Here is a 16,215-nt window from a genome sequence, read left to right on the forward strand (position 1 = left end):
GGCTTCTTGCTTTTCCCTAGTGAGGATCTGATCCCTAGCTCAGGAGAGGCTAGTTTTTATAGCAGACCTATTGACCCCAGAGGCCACTTATGGCTTTAAGTGGTGACATGAATTTACCTTAGTAGAGGCCTCCATGGGGTTGGCACTGGTTAACATTATCCCAGGACCCCTCCTGCCACTTGCCTACACATTCCAGACCCCCACCCTGACTGGAGGCAGAAGTCTAGGAGGAGGGTTGGCAGGATACTGAGAAGGTCACCACATCCCCTAGCCCTGTGTTCCCTGTCTCTTCTCCAAAATTGGTCCAGGGAGCCTCTTTGGGACAAGGGTTCTGGGTCCCTTTAACCTTAAACTCCAATAGCCATTTGACTTTTCAGAAACCCTTCCTGGCCTTTCTGCTTAGGACCTGGCCTAGGTGGGGCTTAGGGCTCCTGCTTGGTTATGCCCCTTGGGCATCAGGAGTAGGTAGTAGGTTAGAGTGGGCTTCTCGTCTGTATCATCCAGAACTGAGCTGGCACCAGTGCTCCCCAGACTAGGATAGTGTCCCTTGCCCAACCTTTGTATTTCAGGCCATGTGGAGGAGAGGGAGGACCCTTCCCCCAGCCTATGAGAGTACAGAGCAAAGCTGTGGACCACATTCTCTGGGTCTTGGTCTCTTGGTCACTGCTATACTCAGGGGTTTGCTATATCTGGTCTGGCCCTGGATATCTTGCCAGTCTTCCCAGGCCTGGCTTCTCCGGTAGGGCCACGGGCCTAGGGTGGGGGTGGAGGCCTCAGGGCAGCCCATTTATGATCCTGGTCTGGGCGGCTCCCCACTTACAGGAAACCCCACCATTTCAACAAGAGGAATTTAGGCTGCGTCATTTCCAGCTTCCTGCCTGGGCTGCCGGAGGTGGCTGGAGGGCAGACCCCTGACCCAGTAGTGTTTGGGAGTGGGGGGAGGGAGCTTTCCATGCCTGGGGTGCCTTACTGCATGGTTAAAGCCAATACTATATATAGTGTGCTTTAGGGCTCCCCCTCTTGGCACAGATGTTGGGTCCCTTTTTCTTGGGCCCCAGGAATCAGCGCCCCAGGAAGGTGTGTGGCGAACACCATGTGTATCCCTCTGTTTCCCTATTTTGGGGACTCCTTAAAGAAGCCCTGACTCGAAGAGCTGAGCTCCCTCTTTTACTTCTTCTTTCCATGCCATGAGGGGATACTTGCTAGGCTGCACCCTGACTCAGAGTCTCCTCACAATTCTCCTGGGAACTTTGATGGAAGTCCTTGCGGAGAAGGGTCTAAGAATCATCTTCTGGTTGGAAAGAATCTTGTTACCCCTGAGCACTAGGGGCCAGGCAGAGAGCCAACACCCTCCTCCCCCAGGACAGGCGGGGGCCTGGGCAGAGCACAGTGTCCTGAGAGAGAGGCTCCCTGCCCCCACTCTCCAGTGGCACACAATGGCTGCTTTCTCCCCCATGACCTTTTCGAAGTCTGAGCTGTATACAGCTGTCTCTTCTCCCTCTCCCAAGGGGTCTGGGATGGGTGGCATCTCCTCTGCTCTTGAAAAGGACTGCAGGGGCTCCCACCCTGATCTGACCTCCCTTTCTTATTTCCAAAGTTCACTTCTCCCCAGGGAGTAGAGAGTGGCTCCCAGAGCCCTTGCCCACTGGGAGCTGCCCGCTTCATAGCAGAGGCAGAGGGACAACAGAGTTATGGACATGGCATAGTCTCTGGTATCTAAGTGCCTGGGTCCACACCCCAGCGTTCTCACTCATTAGCTGTGTGACCTTGAGCAAGTGCTCTAACCTTTCTTGAGCCACTGTCTCCTCGTTGGTAAAGCAGAGATAGAGCATTCCTTACCTTGCCTGACAATTATAAGAGGCATCATACATAGAACACCCAGTTGTACACAGTGGGTGCTCAATCAGTGTTAGCTCCTTTGCTCTCTCCAGCCCCCTTAAGAGGGGCTCCAGCTCTTTCCATCAGTGATGGTGACAGAAGGCTTAGGCATGAAAATGCCTCTTGCCTGCCAGGACAAGGGCAGAGTCAGGAACCCGTGGAGGGGTGTGGTGGGCCAGGCGGGTGGGCCGGTGCAACCCGCCTAGGGATATGGTATGTAAGCATCAGGGTTGCATCCCCTAGGGAATTCCTGCCTCCCTGGGGGGAGGGCTAGGGGAGCAGTCTTGTTCCCTGGGGAAAGGCTGTGGGACTGGTAATGGTGGCTGTAGGATAGGAAACTGACCACTGAGTAGGCCCTGGGGACCACACCTTCTCAGAGGGGAAAAGATATGTAGGAAAGGACTTGGCTCAGTCGGTCACCAGCTTTGAGCCTTTGGGGAAATCCCTCCCATGGCCTTAGCTCAGCTTCCTCATCAGTAACCTGTGCCTACTGGGTGAGTGAATGTGTGTGGAATACTAAGTGCAGTGCTGGCCCAGAGCGGGTGCTCAGAGGGTCTCGCCTGAGTCTGGCTATGGCTCATCCTTGCTCCCAACCCTGCAGACCCTGGCTGGGCCTCCATCAGCAGGGGTGTGCTGGTGTGTGACGAGTGCTGCAGCGTGCACCGGAGCCTGGGACGCCACATCTCCATTGTCAAGCACCTTCGACACAGCGCCTGGCCTCCCACATTGTTGCAGGTATGGGGCGTGACCAGGCGGTTCCTCCCCCACAGAGTGTGCTGAGCACAGGCACACTTTCCTCACACCCACATATACACCTATCTGGATTCTGCAGCTCCCAGGGGGCAGCACCCACCTGGGGCAGAGCCTAACCCCGACTCTTTCTACCCACTCGCCTATGTAGAAGAGAGATGTCCAGGACTGGAGTCAGACAGACCCAGACTCTCACCCCAGCTCTGCCACTTACTAAGTTGGCCATGTCGCATTGAGCAACGCATTTAACCTCTCTGAGCCTTGGCATGCTAACCATGCAACCTAAAGTGCTAAACAGGACCCACATCTTTGTGTGGCTTGACTGGATGGAGGTGCAGGGGTGACAGGTACACAGTAGGCTCCTTAGTACTATTTGCAGCCACACTGGCTGCGGCTGGTCCCCAGCTCATAGTACCCAGAGCGCTCTCAGTTGGCATCTTCTCCTTGCAGATGGTGCACACACTCGCCAGCAATGGAGCCAACTCCATCTGGGAGCATTCCCTGCTGGACCCCGCGCAAGTGCAGAGCGGCCGGCGCAAAGCCAACCCTCAAGACAAAGTCCAGTGAGTCAGGCCGGAGGGGTGGTGGCAGGGGCTGTGTGGTCTGGGACATGGGCCCAGGAGGTGGCTGGGTGATTAGCCTCTCCCACTCTGCTCTCCATTTTCTCCTGTGTGCCCCACACAGCCCCATCAAGTCGGAGTTCATCAGAGCCAAGTACCAGATGCTGGCATTTGTGCACAAGCTTCCCTGCCGAGATGACGATGGGGTCACTGCCAAAGACCTCAGCAAGGTTTGAGGGGCCCCACAGTGGATGGGTGGGCTTCTCTTCTCCTTCTCACCTACAGTGCCCTGAAGGCCTCTCCTTCACCACTGAGCCCTAGGCCCCAAAGGCAGCCAGATCAGGCAAGAACTGTGGGCACGGTGGACGGACAAGATTGCACGGTCTGGCTACATGCGGTCAAGTTCCCTCAGCTCCTAGAATACAGGCTAAAATTCCCTAGCTCTCACCCAAAAGGTGGGAAAACTTGGGGTAGTTTCCTAGCCTGTCAGAGCCTCAGTTTCCTCCTCTGTAAAATGGGAAAGAAATAACGGCATCTACCTCATAGAATGTCTGTTCTAAGCAGAGCATGCAGCACGTGGTAGATGGTGACAGACGACAGCTATTATTCATTGGTATTAACTCCTAGTGGGAAGACTTTTTTCCTTCCTGACAACCCAGTTTCAGCTGGGCCCTTGGAGCTTGTAGGAGTGCAGCTAAAGGAGGGGAGGGGCCTCACACACACATTTGTTGCACACTCTGCTCCTTGCAGCAACTGCACTCGAGCGTGCGGACGGGCAACTTGGAGACATGTCTGCGCCTGCTGTCACTGGGTGCCCAGGCCAACTTCTTCCACCCAGAGAAGGGCACCACGCCTCTGCATGTGGCTGCCAAGGCGGGGCAGACACTGCAGGCTGAGCTTCTTGTAGTGTATGGGGCTGACCCTGGCTCCCCTGACGTTAATGGCCGCACACCCATCGACTATGCCAGGTGAGGGTCGGCTGAAGGGTGAAGCTTGGGTGGGCAGGGGAGTGGACTGCTGCTGCAGGCTGAGCCATGCCCCCTCCCCACAGGCAGGCGGGGCACCATGAGCTGGCTGAAAGGCTAGTCGAGTGCCAGTATGAGCTCACTGACCGGTTGGCCTTCTATCTCTGTGGACGAAAGCCTGGTGAGCAGAGTTCAGGGCGGGCCTGGCTGTGCCAGGCAGGTGGGACCCAGACACACCCCAGCAGCAGGTACCATGGTGACAAAGCCAGCTGGGGAACAGTGTTGCTAGGCAACTGGCTCCTGTGAAATTGCTGCAGGCACTGGGCTACGTACTTTGGGGTAGGGAGTGGGGGTGGGCATAACTTCCAGCCAGCTCCCAGGGCTCTTGGGGGTGGCCTGCCCTCCTTCCTTTCCCTGACACTCCTGAGTGCCAAGCCCTGTTCATGACAGTGAGGTGGGCTTCCAAATGCTAAGGCTACCCAGCACCAGTGACTTGGCATTTTTATTTTTGCTCAGATCACAAGAATGGGCATTACATCATCCCACAGATGGCTGACAGGTAAGTGCCCACCTGAAACCTCTTCCCAGAGGTTGTTAGAAGCCCTGTGGGTGCCTGACCCCCAGAGGCCCGACCCCTCCTACTCCCCAGGCTTTAGGGGCTTGGGACCCCTCCCGCCCCCCCCGCTCCGACCCCCTCACCCCCATCATGGGCTGGAGACACAATTATTTCACAGGCCATTCCTCACTCCTTAATGCTGGGCCCCAGGGCAGGTAAGAAGTGTCAATTCAGCATATGGCCATCAGAGCCTGAGCCCCTCCTGTCAAACACATAGGGCTTGAGTATAAGAAGTACCCCCAGGAGAAGTGGATCACTGGGTTCTGTTCCCAGTGGCTCTGATAAACTTCTCTTCAGTGCAAAAGTGGTGGGTTCCAGATATTTGACTAACTTTGGGACTACCGGCCAGGACTCTGTAGTGTGCTCAGAAATTGGGCAGGGGCCCGGAGCCAGGGCATGGGACAATTTAGGTGTTTCTGCCTCTAATCTGCCAGGCGGCAGGTGCTCAGGCTGTGGGGAACACCCCCGCCCCCCAATCCCTCATCCAGCTCACAAGATGGGTGCTGGCACCCCCTGGTGGCCAGCTCTGATGGCCACGTCTTCATGCCAAGCAATGCCTGCTGGCCTGGATCTGGAGAGGAGGCTCCTTCCCTCTCTAAAGGCCAGTGTGTGCAGATGGGGATGGTCAGGCCTGGACACCTCAGATCCCTGAACCCAGACCTCTGTTTTGAAATGCCAAGACTCCCCACTTCTTCTCTGGTCTGATTCTGCTTGGTGTGTGTGCCTGTGTATGTGTGTTGGTGGTGGGGGGGTGCTATAAACCCATATGGGCATGTACCCAATGAAATGTTAACCAGGCACCTTCCCAGTACCGGCTGCTGTTCTTGGCACTGGGACACAGAGGTAACTCAGACATGATCCCTGCCCTAAAGGAGCTCACAGCCGCGTCAAACAGTTGTAGTTCAGTGTGGGAGATACAGCAAGAGAGACAAAGTCATAGATGTTAGACACGCTGTGCCAGGAACTGCAGGCAGACTGAGGCTGGAGCACAATGTGAGAGGCGGAGAATCCCAGGAGCAAGACTGGAATAGAGATGGGGTCCGAGAGTGGCAAGTCCTGCGAGCCTCAGCAAGAACTGTGACCACCCAAAGGGCAGACAGGGTCCAAGCCTGGATGTGTGGAGTCAGCTCTGCTGTTTACTGGTTGTGTGACTTCAGGCAGTCTACTTAACCTCTCTGAGCCTTAGTTACCTTTCCTGGAAATGAAGGCAACAGCCTGTCTTTCTGAGCTTTTGAGAGGATTAAATAAGATAATGCATACAAAGCACTTAGCATATTTTTTAAGTGAGCTTTTTGTTAAAATATGCCGTGCAAACCTGTTGTTATTGAGATGTTTCTATGGCCAGGAGTAATATAGCCAGATGCGTTAAAAAGATTACTCTGGCTGCTGGGTGGAAAAAAGGATTGTAGGGGCAAGACTAGGAGTAGGAAAAGGATTAAGGAGTTATTGCAAAAGCCCAGGCAAGAGGAATAATGGCAGAACCTACGGAAAGCCTGGCAAAGGCTTGAGGGTGAGGGAGGTTTCAGGCGACTCCCAGGAGTTGATGTTGGTGCTGGATGAGTGGGTCACCGAGAAGAGGAGTGAGCCGTTCAGGAGCAGGTTGGGGGGGGGAGATGTGTTCAGTCTTGTGCACTCTGGGTCTGGTGTGCACACGGAGATGGGTCTGAGCTTGATGTGGGAAGGCATGTGCTGCCCTGCTCCTGGGTAATTGCTACCTCTGTCCTGTTCTTCCTTCTGCTGCCTTCCTCTGGACTTAGATCTCGGCAGAAGTGCATGTCTCAGAGGTATCTGGCGTCTGCCGTGGGAGCAGGCTCTGGAGGTCGGGTGGGGCAGGGTGGAGCTGCTTGTGTGACATCTGGGGTCTTTTCTCCCTGGGATCCCTGCATGTTTGGGAGGTCATTGGCAGGGGCCTGGCCATCTCTCATGTCTGGCCTCTCTCCTCTTCCCCATTCCGGTCTTCCACAGCCTGGACCTGTCCGAGTTGGCCAAAGCAGCCAAGAAGAAGCTGCAGGCGGTGAGTCTGCTCAGACAGGCCCGCAATAATGGCAACTGCTCTCATTTCTAACCCCCTACCCCTGCAATTGCTCCCCCTTCCTCTGACCTGGTGCCCTTTTCCAGGTCTTCGACCTGCCCTAACTCTGGCCTCCTCCCTCTTTTCCATCTCCTTAGTCTCCTTTCTTCACCTTCCCACCCCTTGTCTTTGATGCTGGGTTTGCCTTCCAAAGGCGCCCAAGGCCCTAGCTCTTCCTCTGACCTACAAGGGCACTAGCTGGTTGCTCTAGTCTCCCTTCTGTCCTCTCCCACCTTGGAGCTTGGCATACAGACCCCTACCACTGTTTCCAGTTCTGAGACTATGGGGACTGGGTGGCATAAGGGACACAAGCCATTTCCCCCGTCTTAGGACATCCCGGTGAGCCAGCCCTGTTGGCGCGGAGGGCCAGTTGATCTGACAAAGCCTGTGTCCCCCTCTGTGCCTCTAGCTCAGCAACCGGCTTTTTGAGGAACTTGCCATGGATGTGTATGACGAGGTGGATCGAAGGGAAAATGACGCGGGTGAGCCGGAAGGGCATCGGAGGCTTTGGGCAGATGGGGAGAGAACGTAGCTGATGGGAAAGGGCTAGGACCTGGTGTGGCTCTTGGGTTCTTTTACTGAAACGAAGAAGGAGTGCCTGGGGTTGGTCTTATTGACCTGCATATAAAACCCTGCCAGCTGTGAGCCCACCTGGGCAGCTTCCCCAGCCAGGCAGAGTATGTTGAGCTAGAGGCAGCCGGCCTGCTCCTCCCACCGCACCCTGGACCAGCGCTCATCTCTGCTCTGGCTGCCTCCCATTTTGGCTCTCTCCCCAGTCCTACTCCACCCCTCTACATCACTCCTTCCTGGCCACAGCCAGATTCCAGCCCAAATTATGGGCTGGGCTTGGCGTGCGGGAGTCGCCTTGTTCTGTCCGTCAGTTCCCAGCTGGCCTTGCCCAGCCTTGCTTCGCCTGTCTAAAGACCACCCGTTTTGAACACCAAGCTTGGTGGGTGTGGGGAGGAGCTAGGAGAGCACTGCTCAGCGCTTCTCTTGTTCAGCCCATGGGCCTGGCCACTTTGGACAATCTGCTTCCTGCCCCTCCCCCACAGTGTGGCTGGCTACCCAAAACCACAGCACCCTGGTGACGGAGCGCAGTGCTGTGCCTTTCCTGCCTGTTAACCCTGAATACTCAGCCACACGGAATCAGGTGAGGGGGCTTGGTGGGGAGCCTGGGGTGGTCTTCTTCCTTCCTGGAGTTGCCAGCTCTGTGGGCCCTGTCCTTCGTCACTGGCTATTGCCTGGGACAGACCCTAAGCTGGGGCCTGTTATTCTCCATCCCTGGCAGAGGCCTCCCTCCAGGCCCAGCTGGCCCTGGGATTTGGGAATGGGTAAGAGGCTGTTCTTTTGAGCACTTGGTGAACAGTCTCTGGGCGGGGGATATTTCAGTCCCTTCTTGAGAGCTCCCCGAGGTACCCTGAATCTGTGCCATCCCTCACCCCCTGCCCTGGCCAGGTGAGCCGGGCTGGGGTGGTTTAGCTGTGGATAAAGCAGAGAGCTGACAGCAGAAAGCAGGGGGCCCCCTCATGCCGGCCTGGCCCTTTCTGCCTCACAGGGGCGACAGAAGTTGGCCCGCTTTAATGCCCGAGAGTTTGCCACCTTGATCATCGACATTCTCAGCGAGGCCAAGCGGAGACAGCAGGGCAAGAGCCTGAGCAGCCCCACAGGTGGGAAGGGCAAAGGTGGGGGCGCAGGGGGTGGGCACTGTCCCAAGATATCCGTTTGCATAGCTCCTTTTTGGGGGTGGCATGATAGATTGGTGGTGTGGTGAGCCCTGAGTGACAGGTCTGTGCCCTCAGACAATCTCGAGCTGTCTGCACGGAGCCAGAGTGACCTTGACGACCAGCACGACTACGACAGTGTGGCCTCAGACGAGGACACGGACCAGGAGCCCCTGCGCAGTGCCGGCGCCACACGGAACAATCGCGCCCGGGTCTGAGTGCTGCCCCTCCCCAGGCCCGCCAAGGCCAAGCTCTACCCTCTTGTAGCCAGGGCCTGGGTGACAAGTGGGCTGGGAGCAGCCCTCTGAGGGCATTTGTCCCCTGCCCCTGATGGCTGACAAGCTTATGTCTCACTCTGCAGAGCATGGACTCTTCGGACCTGTCCGATGGGGCCGTGACGCTGCAGGAGTACCTGGAGCTCAAGAAGGCCCTGGCTACCTCCGAGGCAAAGGTGCAGCAGCTCATGAAGGTCAATAGTAGCTTGAGTGACGAGCTCCGGAGGCTGCAGAGGGAGGTGAGGGCTGCTGCTTTGTGGGATTGGGGGCTCCCAAAGTACCAGTGGGGAGATGGGGGTGCTGCTTAGACCCTCTGGAGTTTCTGACACCACTCCACTCTCAGATCCACAAGCTGCAGGCGGAGAATTTGCATATCCGGCAGCCACCAGGGCCAGTGCCCACACCCCCACTCCCCAGCGAACGGGCAGAACATGCGTCCATAGGGCCTGGTGGGAGTGCCCACCGCAGGGACCGCCAGGCCTTCTCCATGTATGAACCGGGCTCTGCCCTGAAGCCCTTTGGGGGTCCACCTGGAGATGAGCTTGCCACTCGGCTACAGCCTTTCCACAGCACTGTGAGTTGCTAGCTGGTCTCAAAGGGGTAGGGAAACAGGGCTGGGACCACCACAGGGCCCTCCATGATACCCACTGTGCTTACCCCCAGGAACTAGAGGATGACGCCATCTATTCAATGCACGTTCCTGCTGGCCTTTACCGGGTAAGCAGGGCCAGGGGCAGATGGGTCCATTTCTGCAAACAGGTTCTGAGCCCCGTGGGTGCCAGGCTTTGTGCTGGATCCTAGGCACAGGGACAACTAGATACACACAGTCCCCACCCGCAGTGCAGGGAAGCTGGAAGGTGAGTGGCAGAGAGGAGGAGAGACTGACTCCAACCCTCCTGGGTTTCAGATCCGGAAGGGGGTGTCGGCCTCAGCTGTGCCCTTCACTCCCTCCTCCCCACTGCTGTCGTGCTCCCAGGATGGAAGCCGCCACACGGTAAAGTCCCATCCCGTGCCCAAGGGATGGGCTGAATGAGATTTGCGCATAGGAGGTGATGGCTGTGTGGGTCTGTGAACATGCACCTCACCTACCACGCCTTCCCTGTGCCCCCCAGAGCAAGCTTTCTCGCCACGGCAGCGGTGCTGACAGTGACTATGAGAACACGCAAAGTGGGGATCCACTGCTTGGGTGAGGCACCCTGGCAGAGGGAAGCTCAGGTGGGCCTTGGAGTGTCTGTGAGGGCACAGGCAAGAGGCCTCACTGCTGGAATGTCTCTCTTTCCAACCCTGGACCGCAGACTGGAAGGGAAGAGGTTTCTGGAGCTGGGCAAGGAGGAGGACTTCCACCCTGAGTTGGAAAGCCTCGATGGAGACCTGGACCCTGGGCTTCCCAGCACAGAGGACGTCATCCTGAAGACGGAACAGGTCACCAAAAACATTCAGGAATTGTTGCGAGCTGCCCAGGAATTCAAACATGACAGGTATGGGGATGGGGTACAGGCTCATGTGACCTCTGGGTGTTGCAGAGGTCAAAGGAGGGGCCAGTGCCCTTCTAATTTTTATACCCTCCCTTTCCCCCACAGCTTTGTGCCCTGCTCAGAGAAGATTCATCTGGCTGTGACCGAGATGGCCTCTCTTTTCCCAAAGGTACAGGAGCTGGAGTGAGGAGCAGGATTGGGAGGGCCTCAGGATGGGGCAGGTTTAGAGAATCTGCTACCTGGGTGGAGTCACAGACACACTGGGCCTTGCTCATGGGTCATGGTTTGAAGTCCGAGGCCTAGCTCCTTCCTCCTCCCCAGAGGCCAGCCCTGGAGCCTGTGCGCAGCTCTCTGAGGCTGCTCAACGCCAGCGCCTACCGGCTGCAGAGTGAGTGCCGGAAGACAGTGCCTCCAGAGCCTGGTGCCCCCGTGGACTTCCAGCTGCTAACTCAGCAGGTGATCCAGTGCGCCTATGACATCGCCAAGGCTGCCAAGCAGCTGGTCACCATCACTACCCGAGAGAAGAAGCAGTGACCACTCTCCCTGCACCCTCACCTACACCCTGGGACCTCACTGGCCAAGGGAGCTGGGCCACTCCAGACACTAATCCCCACCCCAACAGAGCCGCTGGCGCAAGTGCCCTTAGTGCTGTCCTCTCCCCTGGCAGCCAGGCGCCCTGGTGCCCGCCCCCCTCAAGCCCCCCAAGGATGGGGAGGTGGGGTGACAGGAGCTTCTGTCCCCTACATTCCATGTACCTCCCCCCTGTACATAGCATCCCCTCCCTTTCTAGTGTGCAGGGACCTGTAAGGCATCACTTCCAGCCCCTTGCCCTCTGGGGCACCCTTAGCAGAGGGTCAGGTGGGGACACTCTGAGTGGGGCAGTTCCCCCTACATACACCCACCCCCATGAGCCAGTTCAGCCCTATTGGGGGCTGAGTGGGGCATCCCCCCTTCTTTGTACATAATCTCTGTGGATGTCCCCACCCTGTAGCCACCAGCCCCATGCTGCTCTCCTTTAATGCCAAACGGCCCCTGCCTAGGGCACAGGCTCCAACCTGTGTTCCCGGGGTCCCCAGCAGCAAACACTGGAAAATCTTTTTTTTTTTTCTCTCTCCTCTATTCCACCCCTTAATTTTAACATTGTGGTAACTGAGTGTCCCTGCGTGCCTGTGTGTGAGTGTGTGGGACGGCAGTGCCGTTCCAGAGGCCTGGCCCATCTGGAGTTTCGTGAGGGGTGAGGGAACCAGAGCAGTAGGACCAGCGTTAGGGGTCAGTCTCCCCTCCCCCATTCTGGGGCCAGGGACTGCCAGGGTAACCTTCTGGGGTCCTGCCCACTGTCTCCCCTCATCACTCCCACCACTCATGCCCCTTCTCTATGAACGTAAAACCACTTCCTTCCATCTCTCCGCCCCCTCCCTGTGGAGGGCGCTGTGTGCTGGCTGGGGCAGAGAACTGAGCTCCTGAGCCTGGGGCTGGCTCCCCGGGGGTCCCTGACTTGGCTGAGAGGCCCCTCCCTATAACTTCTGAGAGGCCAGCACCTGTGCCTGCAGTATCTGGGTACCTGGAACCCAGGCTGCAGCCTGGGAAGGCTGGAGAGGCAGATGGTAGCACCCACCAGCTCTTCTCATTGTCCTGCCTCTGTCCCAGGGGACCAGGCTCTACCTGTGTGGTGGTGGGTGGGCTGTCAAGATGTGTGTCATGTACATTTGTATCAAAAATAAATAAGTGACCATGTGCTGTTTCTGATGCCTAGAGAATTGAGGAGAGGGGAACTGGGGAGGTGGCAGATATGAACTGGAGAAAGACAAACCGGGCAAGGACATGAAGCAAATGAAGGCTGCAACTGCTCCAGACTCTGCACTGAGGAAAGGGATGTCTTAGAAATGGAGCTTAGAAATAACAGTGTTTCAGTGAGTCACACACACCCCCCCCACACACACACTCCCCCATACTTCTAAAACTTTGCCTCTTAAGACCTGGTTGGTGGTGCCCAATTTGATTTTACAAACATTTCAAATGGTCTAGGACAGTGTCCTGAGATGGGCATGAGTTTGTGTGGCAAGTGCATGAACTGGACTCCAGGCTCTACTAAAATAATTTAATTAGAAATACAAGGAGTTTTAGTAAGGGAGACTAACACAGCTTTTTCTCCCCTGGCTACCTCTCCCCACTAACCTTACACATTAAGGAAGAACCCCTCTGCAAATGTTTAAGCAGGCCTGCTCCATCTGGCCACCAGAGGGCAACCCTGGGTGCAATCCACGTGGCAGAGGTCGTGGCCTTCTGGCCGGAGGAGGGGCCGAACCTGCCACAGTGGCAGGGCTGGGTCAGGTCAGTCGGAGCTGTCCCCGTCCGGGCCGCTGTCTGGCGTGGGTGGGAGGAGGGGTCTCCGGCGCGAGCGCTTAACCCGGCGCGGAGGCATCAGCAGCCTACTCTTCAGCACAGCTATGGGCAGAGTGGGGAGCAGTCAAGGGCAGGGAAGCCATGAGGGGCAGGGAAGGGCTGGGGTGAGTAAGGAGGGGAACTCCTCACCAGCGACTGTGTCCTGGCTGTCCACTATAGGCCCCCAGTAGATGCTCTCCCCGCGTCGGAAGTTTCGGTGCAGCCGAGTGCAGAGTGTGGCCAGAGTGAGCAGCACCAACAGGAAAGTCAGGGCCATGGCAGCCCAGGCAGCCTCTTCCGTGCGTGGGGTGGGGCCCCTGGCCCCCCTCGGAGGTGCTGCTGCCTGAGGGGCCCGGGAAGCCTGACTTGGACAGGCACAGCCACCTGGGCTGCTTTGCCCTTTGGGTACCTGAGCCTCTATCCTGGAGCTGGCATTGCCTCCAGGCCTCCCAGGCAGCAATGCGGCAGTGGGCACAGAAGGGGCATTACCCTGCTCACCCGGGGTTCCTAATATGGGCTGCCTGGCCTCCAAGCTCCATGGGAAAGCAGAGGGGAACCTCAGGACTGAAGGGGTAGGCTGGAGACCAAGGGCAGCCCGCAGCCCACGCCTCTTGGCACCACCAGGAGAGAGCTGCCTGAACCCTCTAGATGCCACCTCTCTGCCTGGGGGCCGCCAGCTCCGCAGAGTAAAGGCCAAAGCTGGGGCCTAAGGGAAAAAGAAACAGCACTCATATTTCCCCTGCCCAGATAACCCAATGATCATACCAACAACCAAGCCTGGGCCCAACACCCCTCACCTGCACACACCCTCTCCGAGACGGCTTCCCTCTGCCCGGTGTTGGCACTAAGGGAGAGGGCTCAGAAAGGCTGTCAGAGTGGAACCCTGCCTTTTCCTTCCTCTGCTTCCTCCTCCGCCTCCTCTTCAGCCAGTGGGCAGCCCAGGCTGGCTCTACCCATGCCATCTCCAGCGCCACTCCCCATGCTGCCAGCACCAGGGGCTATGAAAAGAGGTAACTGTTAGAGCTAAGATGAAGGTGGGAGTGAGCAAAAGGAAGCCCCTGAATTTTCCTTTCCCTGTACATGGGGCTGCAGCCTCTGCTAATGCCAACCACCTTTCACCAACCACTTACCCGATCCCTAGTGAGGCTGAAGTCAGGGGCCAGTGAGGGCTGGGCCACACAAACATGGGCCAGAAGGGCAAGCTGGAGCTTCAGCCAGGGGTGGGCACAGGGATGGTAGAGGAAACTGACATCCTCAGCCTGGAGGAAAGGCATAAAAACATCAAGCCAGGCCCCAGGTCTCTCCCTGAGAATCATAATTGTATCCTGGGGGCCAGATTAAAGGAACTTCCAGAATGGCCACATGACCCTTCCACCATCAGGTCTCAGGACAGAAAGTACTGGCGTGCACTGCCTCTTGCCTCTGAGTGTTCCTTTCACCCCTCTTCCATTAAGTGCCACCCCTCAAAGTTCACAACTCCCATGACAGCATGTCTGCGTAACCGTGTCAGACTCCGACCACACTCTTTAGCTGTATTTCTCTGTACCTGCAATGATGGCTCTACAGGTCCCCAGTCTAGACTATAAGCATCCCCTTGATGGAAACCAGATCTTCTATTCATTGATCTTATCTATATATTTCTCCCCAAAGCATCCAAATACAGGCCATGCAGGCAGCAGGTGCACAATCCCAGGATGGAAACACTTTGTCAATTACTAATTATTCTTTGACCTGACCCGATGCTCAACACCGTGCCAGATGCTATAGGAGATGCCATAAGAGAACTCCCAGACTCTGTCTGCACAGAATGTAAAGGAAACTCAGGGAAACAGAACCAATGCAAATGAAAGAGCAAACTAATAAAACTCAAACTGATTAGTTGTTAAATTATAAGAAATAGGTTGTAAGCATTACATGAATATGGAGAAGGTGATGAGTAAGGGCTGATGTGATCGGGCAAGGTCTCATGGGAGAGCTGACCTGTACTGCACTTGGAAGATGGATGAAGATGAATGGCAGAGGCCAGGGAGCTGACTGCTTCAGCTTTGGGTCAGGACGGGCCAGGTGTAGAAGAGAATATGAAGGAGCAAAAGTACAGCAGTGAAAAGAGCCTGGCACTCGCATGTGTGGTAGGTGAGCAGACCAACACGACTGGAGAGAAACCACAGATTTGGAAAGGTCAATCGAGGCTGACTTAACTAGGTAGGGCCTGAAAAGCCAGGCAAGGAAGTATAGCTAAGATAAGGTGGGGAATAAGGAGCCATCGAGGGTTTCTGAACAGTAAAATGATTTAATGAAAGGGATGTCTGAGGAAAGGAATCAGGTAGGTGGCATGAGGTCTCTTGGCCTGGAGCTATTATGAGGATCAAAAAAGTGAGATGTTTCAAAAGGAAAACTAAAGGGGACAGGGAAGCTATGACTGGTTACAAAAATAGAGAGGCAGCCATACAAAGTGAACCCACAATTTGGAACCTGGTAACCCGAGGCACACTCTTTAAACGATACAGCTTTATATTTTCCAAAGTGTTGTCACACACTATTCATTTACTCCTCATGGGTACGGACATCACTAATATCCTCTTACAGAAAACTAGGGCCCAGAGAGGTCAAGAGACTTCCCACAGGCACACAGCAGAGTTGGAGCATGAGTTTTTTCCCTACTACCCTCAGAATTCCCTTGCAGCCTCCTGCGCACACAACCAGCTACTCAACAGCATTCCTGACACAGCACAGCAGAGGACAGAGACCTATGGCTCACTGTCTTGGGACCAAGAACATTGCCTCTTCCTGACGAAGTGGTAAAGAATGGAGCTAGCGAGCAGAAAAGGCGGAGAAACCCTGCAAGGAGCTCCATGTTTCCCGTGCAGACATCAAGGATGGCTCCTGCTGGTACTTACCTGCCATGTGCTCACCCGTGTGTAGGTCACTCTTGGTGACACCTGTACATGGGGAAAGAAGAGAACTTAAAGTAGCTGGGGGAGTCTGTGTGGGGGATGGGGAGGGGACAGCAGGCCCCATGTCTCCAGGTTTGGATGGGGCGACTGAGGGCTGGAGGAACCGGCAGAGGTCCTCAGAGGGTTACTCCGAGGGTGCAAAGTGGACAGAGTGGGACTGGGCTACCCCTTTGACACCCTCTCCCACCGTCCTGCAGGCTCCTACCTGAGGGGGCAGAGGCCACAGGCCCTCGGGACAACGGGCACCTGCCTCCTCCGCCGGCTCAGCCACCACCTGTGGGTCCAAGACGCGGAAGAGCTGGGGCGCTGGCCTCGGCGAGGGCCCTGCCCTCCCTCTCCCCAGGCCCAGCCAGCCACTCTTTCCAGGAAGAACTTTTGGCAAAGCGCTGAGATCCCGGGCCGGAGCCTTCTCAGGAGCGGGTCGCCTCACCTCAGTGGGACTCAGGATCCCGGCCAAGGCTGCAACAAGGAGCAGCTGGGGCGAAGGCGGAGAAGGGAGAGGAGGCGCCATCCCGGGCGGGGCCCGCGGACCCGCAAGCTAGGGAGAGCGCGCCGCCCCGCCCCGCCC

At 56.6% G+C, this 16,215-nt stretch overlaps 2 protein-coding genes across 5 annotated transcripts; one reads left to right on the plus strand and one right to left on the minus strand.

Annotated features, from left to right (window-relative positions):
* Positions 1–976: 976 nt before the first annotated feature.
* Positions 977–12,052, plus strand: GIT1 (GIT ArfGAP 1). Of its 3 annotated transcripts, none has more exons than XM_023530554.1 (20): positions 977–2,613; positions 3,079–3,191; positions 3,313–3,418; positions 3,939–4,156; positions 4,240–4,334; positions 4,670–4,712; positions 6,527–6,553; positions 6,735–6,783; positions 7,250–7,322; positions 7,893–7,990; positions 8,396–8,507; positions 8,640–8,773; positions 8,923–9,030; positions 9,180–9,410; positions 9,500–9,553; positions 9,744–9,830; positions 9,949–10,022; positions 10,132–10,314; positions 10,417–10,480; positions 10,633–12,052. In XM_023530554.1, exons 2-20 carry the CDS (start codon positions 3,079–3,081, stop codon positions 10,843–10,845), a joined length of 2,082 nt encoding a protein of 693 aa, XP_023386322.1. In that variant the 5' UTR covers positions 977–2,613; the 3' UTR covers positions 10,846–12,052. The 3 variants fall into 3 exon arrangements, with proteins under 3 accessions (XP_023386322.1, XP_023386323.1, XP_023386321.1); XM_023530553.1 differs by having other exon boundaries at positions 981–2,613; positions 8,923–9,075; XM_023530555.1 differs by lacking the exon at positions 9,744–9,830 and having other exon boundaries at positions 979–2,613; positions 8,923–9,075.
* A 336-nt stretch (positions 12,053–12,388) lies between these two features.
* Positions 12,389–16,215, minus strand: TP53I13 (tumor protein p53 inducible protein 13). Of its 2 annotated transcripts, XM_011359927.2 has the most exons (7): positions 16,078–16,215; positions 15,853–15,921; positions 15,591–15,632; positions 13,824–13,952; positions 13,491–13,691; positions 12,844–13,399; positions 12,396–12,756 (listed from the first exon to the last, which is right to left on the minus strand). In XM_011359927.2, exons 1-7 carry the CDS (start codon positions 16,156–16,158, stop codon positions 12,644–12,646), a joined length of 1,191 nt encoding a protein of 396 aa, XP_011358229.1. In that variant the 5' UTR covers positions 16,159–16,215; the 3' UTR covers positions 12,396–12,643. The 2 variants fall into 2 exon arrangements, with proteins under 2 accessions (XP_011358228.1, XP_011358229.1); XM_011359926.2 differs by having other exon boundaries at positions 12,389–12,756; positions 15,853–16,209.

This window comes from Pteropus vampyrus, unplaced genomic scaffold (assembly GCF_000151845.1).
Source record: "Pteropus vampyrus isolate Shadow unplaced genomic scaffold, Pvam_2.0 Scaffold50, whole genome shotgun sequence".
Lineage (NCBI taxonomy): Eukaryota > Metazoa > Chordata > Mammalia > Chiroptera > Pteropodidae > Pteropus > Pteropus vampyrus.

What these genes read in the sequence shown, in the direction of transcription:
- GIT1 (XM_023530553.1), top strand. Translation starts at nt 3,079, where the DNA reads ATGGTGCACACACTCGCCAGCAATGGAGCCAACTCCATCTGGGAGCAT. An exon ending in TCTCTGTGGACGAAAGCCTG is followed by an intron (nt 4,335 to 4,669) that starts GTGAGCAGAGTT and finishes ATTTTTGCTCAG; the next exon opens with ATCACAAGAATGGGCATTAC. An exon ending in TCGAAGGGAAAATGACGCGG is followed by an intron (nt 7,323 to 7,892) that starts GTGAGCCGGAAG and finishes CCTCCCCCACAG; the next exon opens with TGTGGCTGGCTACCCAAAAC.
- TP53I13 (XM_011359926.2), bottom strand. Translation starts at nt 16,158, where the DNA reads ATGGCGCCTCCTCTCCCTTCTCCGCCTTCGCCCCAGCTGCTCCTTGTT. An exon ending in TGTGGCCTCTGCCCCCTCAG is followed by an intron (nt 15,633 to 15,852) that starts GTAGGAGCCTGC and finishes CCCCATGTACAG; the next exon opens with GTGTCACCAAGAGTGACCTA. An exon ending in CACGGGTGAGCACATGGCAG is followed by an intron (nt 13,953 to 15,590) that starts GTAAGTACCAGC and finishes CCTTTCCTCCAG; the next exon opens with GCTGAGGATGTCAGTTTCCT.